This window comes from Setaria viridis, chromosome 3 (genome assembly GCF_005286985.2).
Source record: "Setaria viridis chromosome 3, Setaria_viridis_v4.0, whole genome shotgun sequence".
Classification (NCBI taxonomy): domain Eukaryota; kingdom Viridiplantae; phylum Streptophyta; class Magnoliopsida; order Poales; family Poaceae; genus Setaria; species Setaria viridis.
In genome coordinates, this window is record NC_048265.2 from 17,722,418 (window position 1) to 17,740,605 (window position 18,188).

Sequence of the window (18,188 nt, forward strand, 5' to 3'; positions counted from 1 at the left end):
GGTACTTAACAACATATGTGTAAACTTGGTGGCGAATTGATCTTCTACATAAATTGAGACCAGACCATGCAACCTGAGTTTATGAAATTTGACACAATGTCTGTATGTTTCTATGTATGTTACATATTATCTATATAAGTTGATGCAATATATCTACATAAGTTGTTCCAATCTATATAAGTTGACACCAAATTAAAGACAACATATTTTAATATGGAAAATGGCATTGGAAACTTGGAGTATTTGACTGTTAGCTCGAACATATGATCTTTCGGCATCACAACGGAGGAAAAGCTTTTATTGCTGTTTACAGTTCTTGGCTATGTACAACATACGCCAGAAAGAATGGAGCAATCAGAAAAGGCAAAAACTGGCAACAGAGACCACAAGCTGTCTTCTCAAAAAATGATAAAAAAAGAAGAAGAAAGAAGACCACAACTCCTCAAGCTGCTGTAAGTTTGAGTAACTCAGAGCACTGCTATTACCAAATCAAGCGGCTCCAAGCGAAATCAACCAATCATTAAAAAAAAAACTCACAAGGACGGGCGACCTGCATCGTCGCTCATCATCCCTTTTAAACTTCTGGCCAGCCAGATAGCGGTTTCTCGTGGAGACACCTTATTCTTCCCAAACGGCTTGAGAACAATGGCGAGCTCCTCCAACCTTTGGTTCTCCAGCAGGTCCGCGGAAAGCTCCAGAAGCCCTTCAAGAGCCTCAGCTCTCTGCCGAAACGATGTAACATCAAGTACTTCCTTAGTTGGGGGTGCCTCTTCCTTCATTCCGTTACTGATCTCTGATGTGGCAGCAGATAACTTTACCAAATCCGAGGTAACTTGCACTGTGGGAGCAGCATTGGCTTCTGAAACATGCGATGTAGCAGTAACTGATGAGGTGCGTGCTGGAGGCAGGGTGTTTGATGAACTGCTCCTTGCATCAGCATCTTCTGGTACCACATTCAGGAGTTTGATGATATCTGTGCTCTGAGCTTCCCTTTGAACACTTTCTTGTGTTGGCTGCTGCTCATCATTAACACGGAAAGTGCTCTGTCTCGTGGTCTGTGCAACATCATCAGCTGGAGGGTTTAAATGAGAAACTACATGTTTCTTCCATGACTGAAGAGAAATGGGTGACTCCAACAGTGTGCTTTTTGTTGCTGGAATAGGAGCAACTTCTGGTGCCAATGAAATAGAAGGAGCTACTTCCAATGCTGATAAAATAAGAGGGGCTTCTGGTGCTGATGAAAGAAGTTCTTGAACCGTGAACTTATCCTCACCGCTTTGGAATGTGGTGCTCTTCTCATGCTGGCTAGATTGCGCATCATCCTTGGAAACAAACTCTTGTTCAGAACTAAGAAAGGATGGCTCCAAAGCAGATCTCAGGATTGAACCACCATTATTAGTCACAATAATCTTGTCAGTGCTAATTTCTGTGGTGATTAGGTCATCCTCTTCGTTGACAGTATTGGGTGCAGAGCCTGTACATGGTGAAATCAAGGAGACAGGTGAATTAGGATCAGATAGTTCAGAGTGGTCCATATTTTCAGTACAACCAACTGTAGAATTTGAGCAAGCACTGCTGTGTTCCTTGGTTGAAACAGAGAAAAATTCCCAAAGATTTGTTGATTTTGCTTGTAAACCATCCAGTTTCATATGCTGTCCTTCTGAAGGATTCATAGAAATCATTACATTACATGAAGGATTACTGAGAGCATTATCTGAGCAACAGGAAGGTCGCTCCGGAGTTTTCTCTCTTTCTATTGTGACCTTGGTATAAGCTCGTCTTGTCACTGTGACTGGGAGGCTTGGCGCCCCAACGCCAGCTTGCCTCTGAGGGCTAGGGCGTCTAGTAGCAGGTGGTGTCTTGCTCTTAATTTTTCCTGAAGCCACAGCACCATTTTCTGTGATCAGTTTGGCAGGTTCAGGAGTTGATGGCCCAGCAGTTTTGATCTTTGGATTATGTTCAGCAATAGGTGACTGCAAGACCGGTACCAGGAGACATACGTAAGCAATATATAGAAAAAGTTGGATTTCGTACAGAAAAACAAGTTAACTCATACCAGTTGCTTCAGGGGTGGTGATGCTTCAACTTGATTTACATGTTCGTCGTGAGATAAAACGTTGCCAGACTTTAAACTGTATGGCATATCACCGTTTGTCCTTGAAACCGGTAATGGTTGATCTACTTGATTATTATTGCCGAGGCCAGAACTTGGCTTTACACCACCTCTGACAGGAGAGTTGATTTCTCTCAGCCGGCTCTCCTCTCTAAGGGTTGTCATTATCTTCTCAATGATCTTTGGTTGCTTAATCTCTGTTCTTGGGTGGTGGTCAACATGTATAGATTTAGATGAATCTTGCCTTTTAAACTGAACACTTGAATTATCTTTATTGCCTCTTAGATCTTCAGGTGTTGAACATTTTTCATCTGACATAGCTTGATCCACAACTCGAATGCTTCCAGTATCAATGGTCTTTCTATCAGAACTTGTTCCGCCTGATGTGCTTCTGTCACTTGACTGGGTACTGTCTATGTCACTACTAGAAACGCTACTGCTTTGGCTGTCAGACATGCTTCTCTGACTGCTCCGTGAAGTGGGTAATGGTTTCTCTGGCACCCGCATGGGGTTTGAAGCATCATAAAGAGGACGGTATTGATTAACATAAGGTTGCAGGTATGGGTTCTTCAGGATTTCAGATGCCTGTTCAAATAATATAACATATATTTTCACGATCCATATGAAAGGAAGGCAATTATCTGTAAGGTTTAAGCTTCATAGTAGCTTACAGTAGGTCTATGCTCTGGACTCTTCCTCAACATACTTTTGATTAGGGTTTTCCTGTACCCAACAGTAAAGAAAGATCTTATAAGCCATATATTCTATATGAAACTCCTCAGCAATATGTGTGTGGAAAAATGCAAAGAAACATTTAGCAGTTTGCTGTTAAGAATAAGCATTGCTTATATAGAGTGCATACCATGTGAGGGAATTGGTTACCAGGATCACTTTTAAAAACATGCAAAGGACAGCTGCTCAACTTTTACAAGACCTACACCATGCAGAGAAGTACACTTACATAGACACTGAGTAGCAGGCAGGCAAGGGACCCATGGAAGATCGATTTATCTTGCTTATTAATCCAGCCATATCCTGCAAGAAATGCAAAACAGGTAAGGCCATCAGAATTTTTCAGACTACGCGCATTCAATTTTGTTATGAAATTTCCAACTCATCAACCAAGGGAATCAACTTCTGGGTAACCATTGTGAAGTAAAAAAAACAATCTGATAAGAACTCACAAATGCCTTGAAGGCAGGTCGATGAGCTGCCATCTCATACATACAGCACCCTATGCAAATGCATATATGTTGAATTAGAAATTTAGAATAAATAGTCAGCCATGTAAACATCTAATATCACAAAGAAAACTGAGCCAAGTAATATGTAATACCAAGAGACCAGATGTCTGACTTGAATCCATAAGGAATATCAGCCAGCAGCTCTGGGCACATGTAATTTGGTGTTCCAACAACCTTAAGAAAGCATGGTGCCACAAGTTAGTGTACAATGTAGAATAAGAATTACACTTCCACATTTTCCATAGCATGTCTACATGGTTCACGGTAATAGGATGAAATATAAAGGAAAAAAATTCCTTTTCCATTGGTTCTTAATTTTAATTCCTATCTTTACTTTTGGCCTGTTTGGTAGGGCTCAACCTGATTCTAATTCTCTATGGGAGCTGATTCTCCAACAGTAGTGATTCTGTGGCTGAAAGTGATTCTCTGTGATTCTTTATGATAAACTTTATGGATAAAGAGTTTCTGTGCGATAAGTGAATCAAGAGAAGCTAGTTTTTCAGCTCCAAGCCCCTCGGTTCATTTCAGGGAGTCACTTCACGGAATTAGCACGGAATCACTTCTACCTGGAAAACTGTTTGGTAGAGCTCCTCCTAGATTCAGCGTAGAAGCTGCTCTGAGAGCTCTGCCAAACACACCCTTAGAATTTCCTTTCTTCCACTAGAATCTCTTACTCAAATGAAGGTTCCAGTTCAGTGGTAAAATGAAACATAATCCCAATTAAATGGTATGAGAAATATACTCATGATTCAGGACATACACCATTGTTAGTGTCTTAACTGATGTACGATATGAGTGATCAATAACTCAATTTTTTTCCTATAAACAGGAAAATTTAGGACCGCACCATTTTGAGATAGAAACAAATAGAAAGGAAGGAAACATGAAGGAAGATCATACCGATGAAGCTAGATCATCTTCCTTTAAAGTCTTTGCTAGGCCAAAGTCTCCTGCATAAAAACCAGATAATACTGTAACTTGATATGATGAAGCATAAAAGAAACAAATGTAACATGTCAGTTACAGACTGGCATTACTGTATTTGTTATGAGAAACTAACCTAGGCGTATGTCCTGATCTTTGGTGAGGAATATGTTGGAGCACTGCGAATTTGAGGAAGAAGCATGACCATCTATTGCATACAAAAATCGACAATAATGATGATCTAATTATATGCACTTACCTTTAGGTCACGATGCAGAACATAGTTCGAGTGCAAGTAGTCTACAGCCAATACCAATTGAGCGAACCATTTAAGCAATACCTGAGAGTTATTCGGTGTTATGTGTGCAATGTGGATGATTCACTTCCATCAATTAGATAAACAGACATGTCATCTCATACCTCCTCAGGGAAGTAAGTACCATTTGATTTCTTCATCAGCTCATCCCTGAAAAACAAGATCAAAGTGAGATATAATACAACATATAACGTGGCAAATAAAAGGCTAGCCTCCAAAGCCCTAAATCACACTCACATATCTCCACCTTCACAATAGCCCGTGACAATGCAGACATAACAACCCTGCATAACTCACCCTGTCAATCAAACGAGTTCAAACCAAAGAAAGTATGAACAAGTTCCTGAACTTACAAACCTTCTCAACCCAAGCCTCCTTGAATTCAACAATGTAAGGGTGCTGCAGCCGAGCAATCAGTGCCATCTGCAATTCACTTTTTCTCTTACTAACTCCTTAAGGCACAGCCAATGAATCAAATACAAAGCCTAAGGGTTTTCACATTGTTACCAACCTCTTGATGGGCAGACTTACGACAGCGCTCCGTCTGCCTCGCAAGCCGGATTTTCTTCAGCACATACCTGCAAGGCAAGCATACAGTCACTTAAACGGAAGGGAGAAAGTCATCTATAGCCTACAAACTGGTGGATGGGTGCTGTTTTCTTACTTCTTCTTTTCAATCTTGTGATTGACAAGGATGGCAGCACCAAAGGCTCCACGGCCAATCTGCTCCATGATTTCGTACTGATCCATCCGCGACTCCATGAGCCCCAATCCGTGACAAAACAACCAGAGCCTCGCAGCAGCAACACCGCAACAGGTGCGTCAATAGCTAAATAGCCGAACCAGTCACATTTCGCCTGCCCAAGCCCAAGTGGGGCTCAAACACCGCCGCATCCTAATCGAACTCTGCAGAACAAAGCACCCAGACACCTAATAAGCCAAGCAGCTTTGGTGAAAGCGCACGCGCTATCACGTGGCGTCCAATCAAATCCACAACATGTGCCTTTTCTTAGAAAGGAGAGGTGATGTAACATTGTTACGCAGGAAAGTTTTTGAACCACGGGAATCGATGAACTAGGCCGCGAGAATCTAGTGCATCGGTTATCCGAAACAGTAGCGGCAAATTTACTACTGCTTTCGCAGCAGTGTTGCACACAGCACGCTGCTCCCACCAACCGCAACCGGAACCCGGCGCCGACGGAGAAGGGAGCCTTACCGCGGCGGTCCACACCTGCATTGGCCAGCGACGAGAAGCAGTACCGGCGACGGCGAAGCTTCTCCTCCGATTCCGGCGACGATGGCCGGCGGCGACTGGACGGCGTCGCGGCGAGATCTCCCGCCCCGTGGACGCGGCCGCCTCTGCTCTCTCGCGAGCCGCGCGGGGCTCTCGCGGCTCCGCCTACCGCTCCCTACTGGCTCTGGATTTGATTTGGCTGTTGGTTTGCGCAGTGCGGCGTAGGCGTAACGGCGTGGGGGACGGAGTTTTTGCTCGGCGGCTTTTATACGGCGCCGGAGCAACAGCCGGCGGTGGTGGTGCGGTGGGGTTAAAGGCACATCAGCAGGAGCCACAAGCCAGGGAGATGGCTGCTGGTGCTGGGTTAAAGGGGCCAATATTGCAAGCGTGGTGTCCACCTTTTTTTTATGGGGCTTCCACTAATTACTGTCATCTGTCATGTGTTATAGTGTTATAAAATTTCACTAAGTACTGTTTACCATGCTGAAAGGAATTACCATTTTAAAGAGTAATTTTCACATGTTCATTATTTTAAACCCGTATTTAAAACAGTATAAATTCAAATTGTTTAATTGGATTTCAAATGGTCAGATTGTTTAATTGGATTTCAAATATTAAAGACCATCTCAGCATGTTGGGTAGTACTAAAGATAGGACCACACCTAGAAAGCACAGCCTCATCTAGCTTCTCATTTGACAGTAATTTTTAGGAAATACGGTGAAACAAAGGCACATTGTTTCAGCTTCACCTTTTTCTCATGAAAGAAATGTTGAAGCCAACCACAAATATAGAGGATGCACCTATTTGCGCACGAGTATCATAACATGGAAATGCTATGCCTTAGGCTAGTTGGGCTGGTACATCAGCTTCACTCACAAGAATAGTGTCGTGTGGAGTGTGGTCCTACAAAGTACAGTACACATTTATCTTTGTTGCCATAATTTTTGCGCAAGCTCATGTTCATCACTCTAGCTTTGTTTATTTTTGTCACCATCAACAACTCGTTTGATGTAATATCATTGTGTGGCAGATTAGTATAAATAATATACAAACTGACCATATGAATCTGCTGGGTTTGCTACAAATATGTGGCAACCATCCAACAGAACGATTTGATGTCTGAACCAAGTTAAGGCAGAACCATTATTTAATCCACCCCCACAACAATTTAAAATATTTTCTCAAGAAAAGAAAGTACATAACGTACTACATCAGATATTGTCCTACATGTCGTTTGGCATGACCAACTATACAGTGGCTGTCTGCGGGGAAAAAAATATACAAGTGGTCAAATTATTGTTCACATGCATATCGATCATGTCAACTTGCCTGACATTTCTTTCTAATAATGTACGTATAATGTATGGCTGGTTCATTTCGCTGTACTGTAATGTACTTTTAGCAGTTTGTTATTTTGGGCCAATCAGATATACAGATAGTAGATCCTCTAGAGAACGGTTTATGTTTAACGGTTTCTCCTCGATTGCAGCGTCAGCAAAAGGCACCAGAGCATCAGAATCAAAATATCAATTTCCTCCCTAAAAACATCAATTATTTCCCCAACCCGTTAGATCAAGGTAGAGTATTTCCTGGTAATTAATCGTATGCACACAATTGTAGAGTAATAAATGAGCTGCCATGTAGATAATTGTGATGACATGGCACAGTATTTATAAGGTAAGAAAAGAAACTAGTTTCATGAGGATGAAACCATGTGTGCACTATTTCCAAGATAGTTGTGCCTTGCATGTAGTTTTGGAAACAACAAAAGATGAAACCATGCATTGTAAATGTATGAACTATTTCATCTATGAACTGAATGCACTCTTGCTTATGTGAGAAAATATTGCATTAGAGAATGACATAATTAATTTTTAGACTACCGCCGATCACAGCCTAGTAGGAGACAAGAGATCCGGTGTTACAGTAAGTAATTAATTTTTCTGCAGGGCGGTAATAATTAATTTCTGGAACAGCGAGGTCCCGTTTGGTTACTTTGGCTTATTTTTAGCACCTGTCACATCGAATATTTAGATACTAATTAGAAGTATTAAACGTAGACTATTGATAAAATCCATTACATAAGTGGAGGCTAAATGACGAGACGAATCTATTAAGCCTAATTAGTCCATGATTTAACAATGTGTTGCTACAATAAACATTTGCTAATGATGAATTAACTAGGCTTAATAAATTCGTCTCGCCGTTTAGCCTCCATTGTTCAATTAATTTTATAATTAACTTATATTTAATCCTTCTAATTAGTCTTCAAATCTTCGATGTGACATGAACTAAAAATCAAAATCAAGTGAACCAAAGGCCTGGACTGCGCTCATCCGGTGATGAGTGAAGAGCTGCACCGTCCCAGTCCAGGCTGCAGCAGCATCATCGAGTACAGGATAGTACGGGGCTGCTCAAAATATACGGGCGCTGCTCACCTGCCTCACCAACGTCACATGCGGCAAAAACCGCTGACCCTTCTTCTGCCGATGACAGGTGGGTCCGGAGGTCCAGGGCCAGGTGGACGGACGACGTAGCTACAGCGAGATAACGCCATGTCGGCCAAGGTTCAAACCGGGCGTCCTGCGGATGAGGAGGAAAAGGAGTGCAGGAGCACAGAGCTGCACGTGACGGTCCCGTGCCTGTCGCTCGTGCTCTCGTGCTGCTGCTCCGGGGCGAGCCGCGAGCTCCAACTCCGAGGTCGGGTCAAGGTTGGGTTCACTCCGCTGGAACCAAAGCATTGACCTGTCCGCCTGTCAGAAGTGTTGCAGATGACCACAGGTAAAACGGCGTGCTGGTGATTCTCCATGCTCCCTGCCGGTGCTGGTGCCGGTGCTCGCGCACTAGTGGTAGTGAGTAGTGACTGTCATTAAGGTAACAGTGACTGCAAAAACATAGTGGGCAGTCAGATTGAAGCACCGGCCACAGCTACAAACTTCACCGAAAAAAAATCCTGCCTCTCAAAAACTCCTAAGGAATTTCACTGCATTTATCTTGAGAGGCAAGTGAAATCACCGTATTTTTGCTCCTCAGACGACAATATCATTGCGAGTGATGATTAAACTTGGACGTGTGCGTGTACCTGAGACGACGATGCGATCGATGCATGCATGATTACTGTTCCAAACGGCAAACGTATGTCACGGGCTGATGGCTGCTGGAGACAAAGGGCATTGAAGATAACCGGCCTCGTCTCCTTAATTAAAATCCCGAAAGCTAGCGACCGACCCCGACAAAAAGGAAACAAACGAACGAACCCATGAACCGTACGGTTCGTCGTCACCTCTTGCCCCTAGTGGCCAACCTAGCTGCTTCCACACTGAAAATCCAGCTCGAAGGTCCGAATCGCAGAGGCTGTACGCGTACGAAAACCCTCTATGGTTGGTGCCCCGTCGGCGTCCGGGAGCCACAACGGCGACCGGCGCCCAAATCCTCTCCTCGCCGTCGCAGCTGCCGTTCAAGCGAGCCTGCCTCTCGCGAGAATACCATCCCGGCTGCGAGGAAACCGGGTCGGAGATCCAAGAGAAGGACGCCGCAACCGCCGGAGAGGACACGCGAATACCCGACGAAAGCTACCGAGCGGAGAGGCGCGGATCGGAGAGGCAGCGGGCGACCTAATTAAAGAGCGGGGGGTTAGGACATTGATCACCCCTCAAGCCAGCGACTGGTCAGGGACGCTTTCGGGTCGGGGGCGTGCGCGAAGGGTCGTGTCGGAGGGGAGGCCTGATCCGCCGACGGCGATGGCTCGCTTGTGCGCGCGAGTGATTTGATATCCGCTTTAATTTTCTGGTAAAGTACTGTACTTTAGCCTACTTCAATTATCGATCGGGGCTTGATTTGGGATAGATTCTGGAGAGATCGCTTTGTCCGCCTAATGCCGCCGGGCCTACCTGCACCTACTTGCGGGAGGAATGCGGACGGCGACGGCGGATTTCGGAGGGTTCTACGTAGCAATCAGCGCGGTGCGACGTTTCTGTTGTAGCGGCCTTTTTGCACTGCGAGCCGTGCAAACCTCTCTCTGGAAGAGTTAGCGTTCCTGTCGTTTCATTCGTGCGGGAACCGGATGGTCTGATTTGAAGTTTGGATTAGCATCCGAGGATGACCCAAAATATCGCTGCAAAACGTACGGTAGTTACAGGCGGTTGCGGCCCCGGGCTGAACCGGTGCCATGAAATGCAAATTCCATTTACTGCGAATTTCGCATTGAACTCCACAGGAAATACTAACATATTGCATGATATGCACACCTCCAATCGACTCAACAACTCATACAAGATTCGATCCTGATTTGATCGGACGAAATGAGCCATTCGGGCCAGGACAGGAGTCTCCGCGAAATGGGGTCATCATCGCAGGGTTCAGGGTTGCTTCCACAGAAATGGGCCACACCGTACAGCCAGCCACAGGTTACACCAACCAACGCGAAGCTATCCTGCTGGTTGCGGCAGCATCTCGGTCGTGTGTGCCCCAGGAGGCCAGGACGCGCGCACGCGACCGGACCTGACCCGAACCCCGCAACAGGAATCAATCGATCGCCGTCGAGGCTGGAGACGGTGGTGGGCTGGTGGAGTCCACGTGCGGCCGCGTTGGCCACGGAGAGGATGCCGATCCGGCCGGGAGCAGCGGCACGTTGCCTGCATTACTGCGTACGAGCGTGACGCCGGGCGCCTCTGCGGCGAGATCGCACTCGCAGACGCTGTTGCAGGCTTGCATCAAGCATCATGAGCAATTGCCTCGTCGTCATTGGCACCCATCAAATCAAATAGGAACGCATTTAAACTTGGGTTTGTACTTTTGTTGGCAGAGACGACATGGCATTCAGATCGTAGTGCCACGTCTTTAAACCTGAAGTGCTGGGAACTTGTACTGGTGTCTGGTGGTACGTACCCTGCTGGAGGGTCTGTCTACGACTCTACGTCACTCAATAGTCAATATCCGTGCATGGAGCTCGGGTGAGATAATCAGAAATGGTGCGAGAGGTTCCTCCATGCATTTTCTTTAAAGAAACACATTCTATGCATAGCAACGAGCTTCTTGAATAAAAGGTTAGCTCCGCTAGTGATCGTAGCTGATCTTTCCTTTCTTTCTTTCTTTTTTAAAGTAATTTCCATTCCTTTCTTCTTTATGGGAGGTTTTTGTGAGCTCCATGTGATCCATTGGGGTAGGGGGCTCCATCCCACGTTGGATCCATCCTGATTGTGTCACCACCTAGAGTTAGAAAAGAATGGTTCGGGTAAAAGATTCATATTTGGGTTGGATAGGGATGGCTACCGATAACGGTTAGATGACGAGGCAATCCGGTGGTATGCCGCTAGCTACATGAAGAAATGACTAATGGTGGTTGAATTCGCACGACGGGGTGAGCCGTAAGCAACCACAATGATTATTGATAAGTAAAATGAAGGTAGAAGCGTCGATAGATGAGCGGTGAGATCACTAGCAGCCATGCACGATGGAAAACAATGATGGCACCTGTGTGGTATGCCGTGGCACCGATGGTTGTCCTACGACCCGCGGAGAGAGATTGGCTATGAGACATTATTGATAAAAAAAGCAATAGAGAAACGTCCTTCTTGTTGCTAAGAGAGCGGACAAAGATTGTGTTTTTGGTTATTTTGTTACCAGTAGCAAAGTCCACAGATCTTTTTTTCTTATTTTAAACCAATCTTACTATTACTAATCGGAAGTGCAGACACCTAGGAATCCCTTAAGTCGATATTTTAGAAAAAAAGAGAAATCCTAGAAAATTCTCAGAAAAAAGTAAAACATCTAGCGTCCTAGGTGGACACTTTAGAAAAAAAAGAGAAATCTCAGAAAATTCTTGTAAAAAAGCAAAATATCTAGCCATCAATTCGCTAGGCTCAATCATTATAGCCATTGGATTTAATATATTTTCTAAAAAAATTATCCACCTATGAAAATAGTCTAAAATAATTCCTAAATCTATATCTAAATTACCCACCTATGCCATTATATAAAATAAACTAAAGTAACTGCTTATCTTCATCTAAATTACCCACCTATACCATTATAAAAAGTAATTTAAAATAACCCCTTAAATTTGCATCTAAATTGCCCACCACTAACATTATAAAAAATAATTGTATCTAAATCACCCACGTATACCATTATGAAAATTTGAAAATCACTTTCATTAAAAATATACCCAGAGGGCAGAGGTACATCAATATATGATTTTAAAGTATATACACGTGATGTCTATCACCATTTATAAATATATAGAGGAAGCGATGAGGATATAGATTTTCATGTTAAAATATAGCTCAAATTTAGAGTCCATAAAGAAATTCAAGCGCATACATACAATGTAAAGTGAAAAGAAAGAAAGAATCTAAATATGGATGAAAACATCATAGAGTAATTACTAACTAAAGACTATCAGAATCGGTTGAAGATAATAATTATATATTTATGTAAGTATTATGTTGGCATATTTAACAAATAAGAGAGAGCTCAAGGTAACAATTTTGATAGTAAGCTATGTGCCCTTATTTTTCTAAAATTTGAGACTGCGCATTAATTTTCACAAGATGCATTAAAAAATTCTTACAAAATTCAAAAATATCTGAGCATCAGGCTCTAGTAATCATAGCCATTAGTCTATTATGTTTTCTAAAATTTACCCACCACTATTATTGTGAAAATATTTTAATAGCATATGTGACATACTTCCTCCATCCTGAAAAGAATGCAATTCTAGCTTTGTATATGGACAAACGTTTGTCTTGATACAAAGTCAGAATTGCATTCTTTGTGGGATGGAGGCAGTAGGTGGATAAGTTTTTAGAAAATATAATATACCCTAAATTGATATCTAAATTACCCACCTCTGCATTATAAAACATAATTTACAGTAACCCATAATATTTGTCTAAATTATCTATAATGACACTATAAAAATAACTTAAAATATCTTTCTCTAAATTACCCATGTATGTCGTTATTAAAAATAACCTAAAGTAAGCACCTAAATTTAATCTAATTATCTGCATGTTTATTGTATAGAAATATCTAAAAGTAAACAAATATATAATTCTAAATTATCTATTGTTTTGTCAATATAAAAAATACTAAGTTCAGGTATATATGCATGATGTGTGTCACCATGTAGACCATTCAACGCACCTCCATACATTGCATTTAACCCGTCCCGTCCCGTTTTCCACATTTGACCCGTCCGTTTTCATATTTACGGACAAATTCAGAAACAGGACGGGAAGCGGGAGAGGGTCTATCCCGACCGTTTTTAGCCAGGATGAAATCGTATTTATCCCATATTTGATAAATCCGGGATATACTTAATATGCATAGTATGTACCTAGCTCTAGTTCAATACTTTTATGGCCCAAGAGGTCATGCTAGCCATATGTTTTCTACAAGATCATTAGCGTAACCGTCCTTAGAAGTACCAAAACGTGGTTGGCAACTAGCAAGCAACAAAAATCAACAATGTCATGTGCGTGCGTACCAAAGTATGAGTTCCCGTTGAAGTACCAGTTCCTGTCCATTTTCATAGCCCCATTCATCCTGCTTCCACTCCCGCTCCCGTTCCCAACTATTCCAAAACCTGTTTTATTTTCTGTGATAAAATATGGTAACGAAAACGGGAGATGGGTTTTCCTGTCCGTTTCCATCCGTTTTCATCCCTAGTTGTAAGTGAAAAAAATATGAATTTAGATGAAAAGGTGTACAGAGTTATTACCAATTAAAACCAATCAAAACTGAAGTATTGTAAGAATATTAAATAAATAAAAGAATCGCAGATAAATAATTTTAATCATTAGTTAGAGAATCTAATTTTAAATAACTATAATTTTAAAAGTATTAGACCATGCGGAAACATGGGTTGATGAATTAAGTCTATAATAATAGATTCGGCATTGAATGAGTTAAAAAAAAACTTTTCAGCTGATGAACAAACTTCAAAGTCCAGACCCCCCCTGTCTCGAAGAAAAAAAACACAGGCGCACATCGTCGCAATTTACAGTATTTGCGTACAGTGAGATACTGACATCTAGCAGGTAAATCCATCTGCCGACACGTTATGCATTAAAGTGTACTTGTCCACCCTTGATCTGAAAACAGTTTACCTGTCTACCGACTGAAGACATTTTCTTACTGCCACCGAGTACTGCATGCTGCATTGCATGAGCAGCAGCCAGATATGACACTGATTTTTTTTTTTTGAAACGAAGATATGACACTGATGGCCTTAGCCACTGCCTCATATGCCAATAGATTACATTAACTTGTGTTTAGTAGTACTTGCTGGCTTGCTGCAGCCTGCAGGTCCAACTCAGCCTATCGGGTACTGTACATTTTCATTGGGCAAAAAATTAGAAAAATAAAGAAAGATGCACAAGAGAAATACTCTACCAAAGGCCCACATGGAAATACCACACGAAGCTCTCTTACTCAAACTTTGGGCCCATGGGCTGTAAGGACCAATTGCGTCTTCTCTCTATCACTATCAAAAAACCAGGCCCTCTCAAAAAAAAAAAAAACAGGCGACTCTGCTGAACGCAGTCAGTCAGACTGAGGCGTTGAACAGAGGGAACCGCCGCCACCGGAAAAATCCGCCCGCGCCGAGCTGCCGATGGCCTCCGACTCCTCCCCGCCGGCGGCGGAGGGGTCACCGCAGGGTCCGGGGGATAAGCTGGCGGTGTTCTGGCACGAGGGCATGCTGGCCCACGACGCCGGCCGCGGCGTCTTCGACTCAGGTCGCGACCCGGGTTTCCTGGACGTGCTCGACCAGCACCCGGAGAACGCCGACCGCGTCCGCAACATGGTCTCCATCCTCCGCCGCGGGCCCATCGCGCCCTTTCTCTCCTGGCACTCCGGCCGCCCCGCCCACGCCTCCGAGCTCCTCTCCTTCCACTCCTCAGGTCAATCCCCAAATCCCCTCACGAACCTTCTTGTAACCAATTATTACTGCCTTTCCCATCGCATTCTTGAATCTTGATCGAACAAATCATTAACCATCAACGGTATATTCTCTAAAATCTTGTTGTGGTTGGCAGAATACATAGAGGAGCTCGTGCAGGCGAACGCCACCGGAGCCAAGAAGTTCTGCGAGGGCACGTTTTTGAACCCCGGTTCCTGGGGCGCTGCGCTTCTGGCGGCCGGAACCACGCTCTCCGCGGTGAAGCATATACTAGACGGGCACGGGAACCTGGCCTACGCGTTGGTCCGCCCCCCTGGCCATCACGCGCAGCCCAACCGTGCTGATGGCTACTGCTTTCTGAACAATGCTGGGCTTGCTGTGCACTTGGCTCTGGATAGCGGGCGCTCAAAGGTTGCAGTAGTCGATATTGATGTTCACTATGGGAATGGTACAGCAGAGGGCTTCTATCGCATGGACAATGTGCTTACGATTTCTCTTCACATGAGGCATGGGTCATGGGGTCCATCGCATCCGCAGAGTGGCTCTGTCGATGAGATTGGTGAAGGCAAGGGGCTTGGGTACAATCTCAATATACCTTTGCCTAATGGAAGTGGAGATGCTGGGTATGAATATGCTATGAATGAGTTGGTTGTTCCGGCAATTGATAAGTTTCAGCCTCAACTTCTGGTTTTTGTAGTCGGTCAAGATTCTAGTGCGGTAAGTTTAGTTCATATTGTGTTTTACTTACTACATTGCATGTTACATCCATTAATCTTTTTACAGTTCCATGTACATGTGCAGCCTATCCATTATTACAGCAGTCAATTTTGCTAAGTAAAGTTTCCATTAGCAACTAGTGGATATGGTTGGTCACTTGGTTGACAAATAATGGGAAGAGGTATATGATAAAGTGGAACAGCTATCTTCATGCTAACTTGTGCTTACTGGTGTGATGCTGAATGCACATACACGAAATATATCTGGGCATTACCTTCCCCCTACATGTGCTTTTGGTGATTTTGAGCGGTTAGTTGCTACCCTTATATCATCAGGGAAATTTTAATTTCATAAAAAACCAGTCTATATTAAATTGGCGGAAGTAAATTTTGCTAGGTGCTGTTTACATTATAGAGAATATTGCTGCTACATTCACTGTGTAGCAACTTTTGTCGAAGTTGTTCAGATGCTCTTATTCTCTTTTCTGCCTTTCCTGAGACTAACTATAAAAGACAGAAACTACTTTGTGGGTTGTGCTAGCTTTGATTGCTCTCCTGAGACTATCGCCTGTAGTGGGTAGTGCTTTGATTGGCTCTAAACACCTGGATCAGCAGAACCATGTTTGAAATCTGGAGTTTTTCATCATTCCCATTGTTTGTTGCAAAATATGGGAATTCTTGTCTGTAAACACATCTGTATGCATCTTCAGCATCTACTTCACACTTCCACTTGTGGCTGATACCGCGAGTGAGTGCACAGTTGTGGGATCACAGGAAGAGACCTGAGCAGTCTGCCAACCAGAATTGCTGTGCTAGGTGTCTGCTTCTGGCTGTTGATCCTATGAACTCCACTGCTGCCCGCCTACCCCTCTTTTAGTCATCTCCTCTGTCTTGACTCTTGACATTAGCAAAAACTCCTCGAATTGCTCTGGGGGCATTCAACCATGGTTTCGTGATGGCCTTCGCAGAGATGACAAACAAGCGCACATGTGCATCATTATGACTTATGACAGCCACAGGCCAGAAGATGAGACACATTTTCCAATTTGTTGTATAAAAGATTATTATCGGGTTAATTTAATTACACAGGCCCTAAGATGATAGGTGTATCCCAATTCGTTATATATATTCTTGTAGGGTTAATTTCACAGATAAAATAGAAATTGTGTATTTATGTGGTAAAATTCTCTATGTTAGTTTTGTATGGTTCATCTGAACCAAGTCAAACTCTAGGTTTAAATAGAGGTTCCTACATAAACCCAGCTCAGTTTTGATAGATTTAGATTCTAGCGGAATCTGAAACAGTTTGCTTTTAATTTTTTTCTAGTTATGTGATGAGTTTCTGAAGTCAGATGTTGCTGGTTCGGTTGGATGAGACCTAATTTTACATTTCCCCCCTTGCTTTTGTTTATCAGAATACTCTTCAATGCATTGGTGGTGAAGGTGAAAATTGCACATATTGTCGTATTCTTAGATATGAAGGGTTTTTTTTACATGGCATAATGATGCTGTTTTCCTTTTAAACTGTGTGACACTCTTAAGTACTACTGATTTAATTTCACTTTTTTGTGCACAGTTTGATCCCAATGGAAGGCAATGCTTGACCATGGAAGGCTATAGGAAAATTGGGCAAATAATGCGGAGCATGGCTGATCGACATAGCAATGGGCAAATATTGATTGTCCAGGAAGGGGGTTACCACATTAGTTACTCAGCATACTGTCTGCATGCAACACTGGAAGGTGTTTTGGATCTGGATGCCCCACTACTGGATGACCCGATAGCTTACTATCCAGAGGATGAGAGATACACTATGAAAGTTGTTGACATGATCAAGAATACCTGGAAAGAATCGGTCCCTTTCCTGAAGGACATCTAGCAATCACGTTTCCCTCAAGTTCAAATCGTTTACTCTCTGCATCCATGGTCTTCTATTGGAACTAGAACAATATTGCACATTGCATTGTACATTTATAGGCCTTTTATGAACCCCGATCCCCTTGCACTGTTGCACAAGACAGATCAATGTTCTTGCACCATGGTTTGCCATGTCAAATACAGCATTGTTTGTTCAGTTTCAGAATACCAGGATCTCGTTAGCCTGTCGATAAGCAGCCGATCCTTTCCCTGAAAGCTCTTGGTTGAGACTGACAGTGGGCCATGGTACCACTGCCCAAATCTTGATTGGCTAGTCCGAGTAAAAGTATCCCTCCTGCTCGCTACCAGAATCGGAATGTGCTTCCAATCTGGCTCAGCTGATGGTCCAAATTGCCGCATGCCAAGGCCAGTCAATTCCAAGGCATGAAGCATATATGTGTTAGAAGGAAAAACTCAACGTTTGGTTCAAAGAATCGGATCCTTTCTGGAAACGACCGGCAAGAAAAAGGAACGCACCTCCTTGATCTTAGCTAGCTATTTAACCACTTTTGATCCAAACAGAGCTAAATTAGCTAAACTTGCTAAAGTTTAGCTATAGCTAAAGATCCTTAAAAAAGTTTAACGGGCTAAATTTAGCCAAAAACAGGACCTAGCTAAACTAGCAAACTATAGCAAGTTTAGTTGTAGCTAAAGATCTTTAGCTGGTTGAGTTTAAGCAACAAAAGACCAAAATACCCCTCATTCATTCACGCCCACCGGTTCCCGTGCCACCTCTCCCCGCACACTGCCCGTCCCCTCTGGCGCCGCCTCCCCACACCCCCTCCCCTCCGACGATGCCTCCCCTGCGCGGGCGTCAC

At 43.4% G+C, this 18,188-nt stretch overlaps 2 protein-coding genes across 4 annotated transcripts; one reads left to right on the forward strand and one right to left on the reverse strand.

The window, feature by feature from the left end:
• Positions 1-269: 269 nt before the first annotated feature.
• On the reverse strand, positions 270-6,154 carry LOC117849579 (serine/threonine-protein kinase Nek4). Of its 2 annotated transcripts, none has more exons than XM_034731174.2 (15): positions 5,829-6,154; positions 5,262-5,503; positions 5,109-5,175; positions 4,955-5,020; positions 4,835-4,881; positions 4,702-4,747; positions 4,541-4,621; positions 4,418-4,460; positions 4,258-4,307; positions 3,450-3,531; positions 3,298-3,347; positions 3,075-3,148; positions 2,785-2,836; positions 2,057-2,698; positions 270-1,973 (listed from the first exon to the last, which is right to left on the reverse strand). In XM_034731174.2, exons 2-15 carry the CDS (start codon positions 5,357-5,359, stop codon positions 534-536), a joined length of 2,838 nt encoding a protein of 945 aa, XP_034587065.1. In that variant the 5' UTR covers positions 5,360-5,503; positions 5,829-6,154; the 3' UTR covers positions 270-533. The 2 variants fall into 2 exon arrangements, with proteins under 2 accessions (XP_034587065.1, XP_034587064.1); XM_034731173.2 differs by having other exon boundaries at positions 5,814-6,154.
• Positions 6,155-14,353: 8,199 nt separating this feature from the next.
• On the forward strand, positions 14,354-17,536 carry LOC117850965 (histone deacetylase 8). Of its 2 annotated transcripts, XR_004639412.2 has the most exons (4): positions 14,354-14,738; positions 14,874-15,454; positions 15,539-15,763; positions 17,030-17,168. XR_004639412.2 is itself a non-coding variant. In XM_034732854.2 (3 exons), the coding sequence occupies exons 1-3, from the start codon at positions 14,450-14,452 to the stop codon at positions 17,330-17,332; spliced, it is 1,173 nt and encodes a 390-aa protein (XP_034588745.1). In that variant the 5' UTR covers positions 14,358-14,449; the 3' UTR covers positions 17,333-17,536. The 2 variants fall into 2 exon arrangements, 1 of the variants encoding a protein (XP_034588745.1); XM_034732854.2 differs by lacking the exon at positions 15,539-15,763 and having other exon boundaries at positions 14,358-14,738; positions 17,030-17,536.
• Positions 17,537-18,188: the final 652 nt, after the last annotated feature.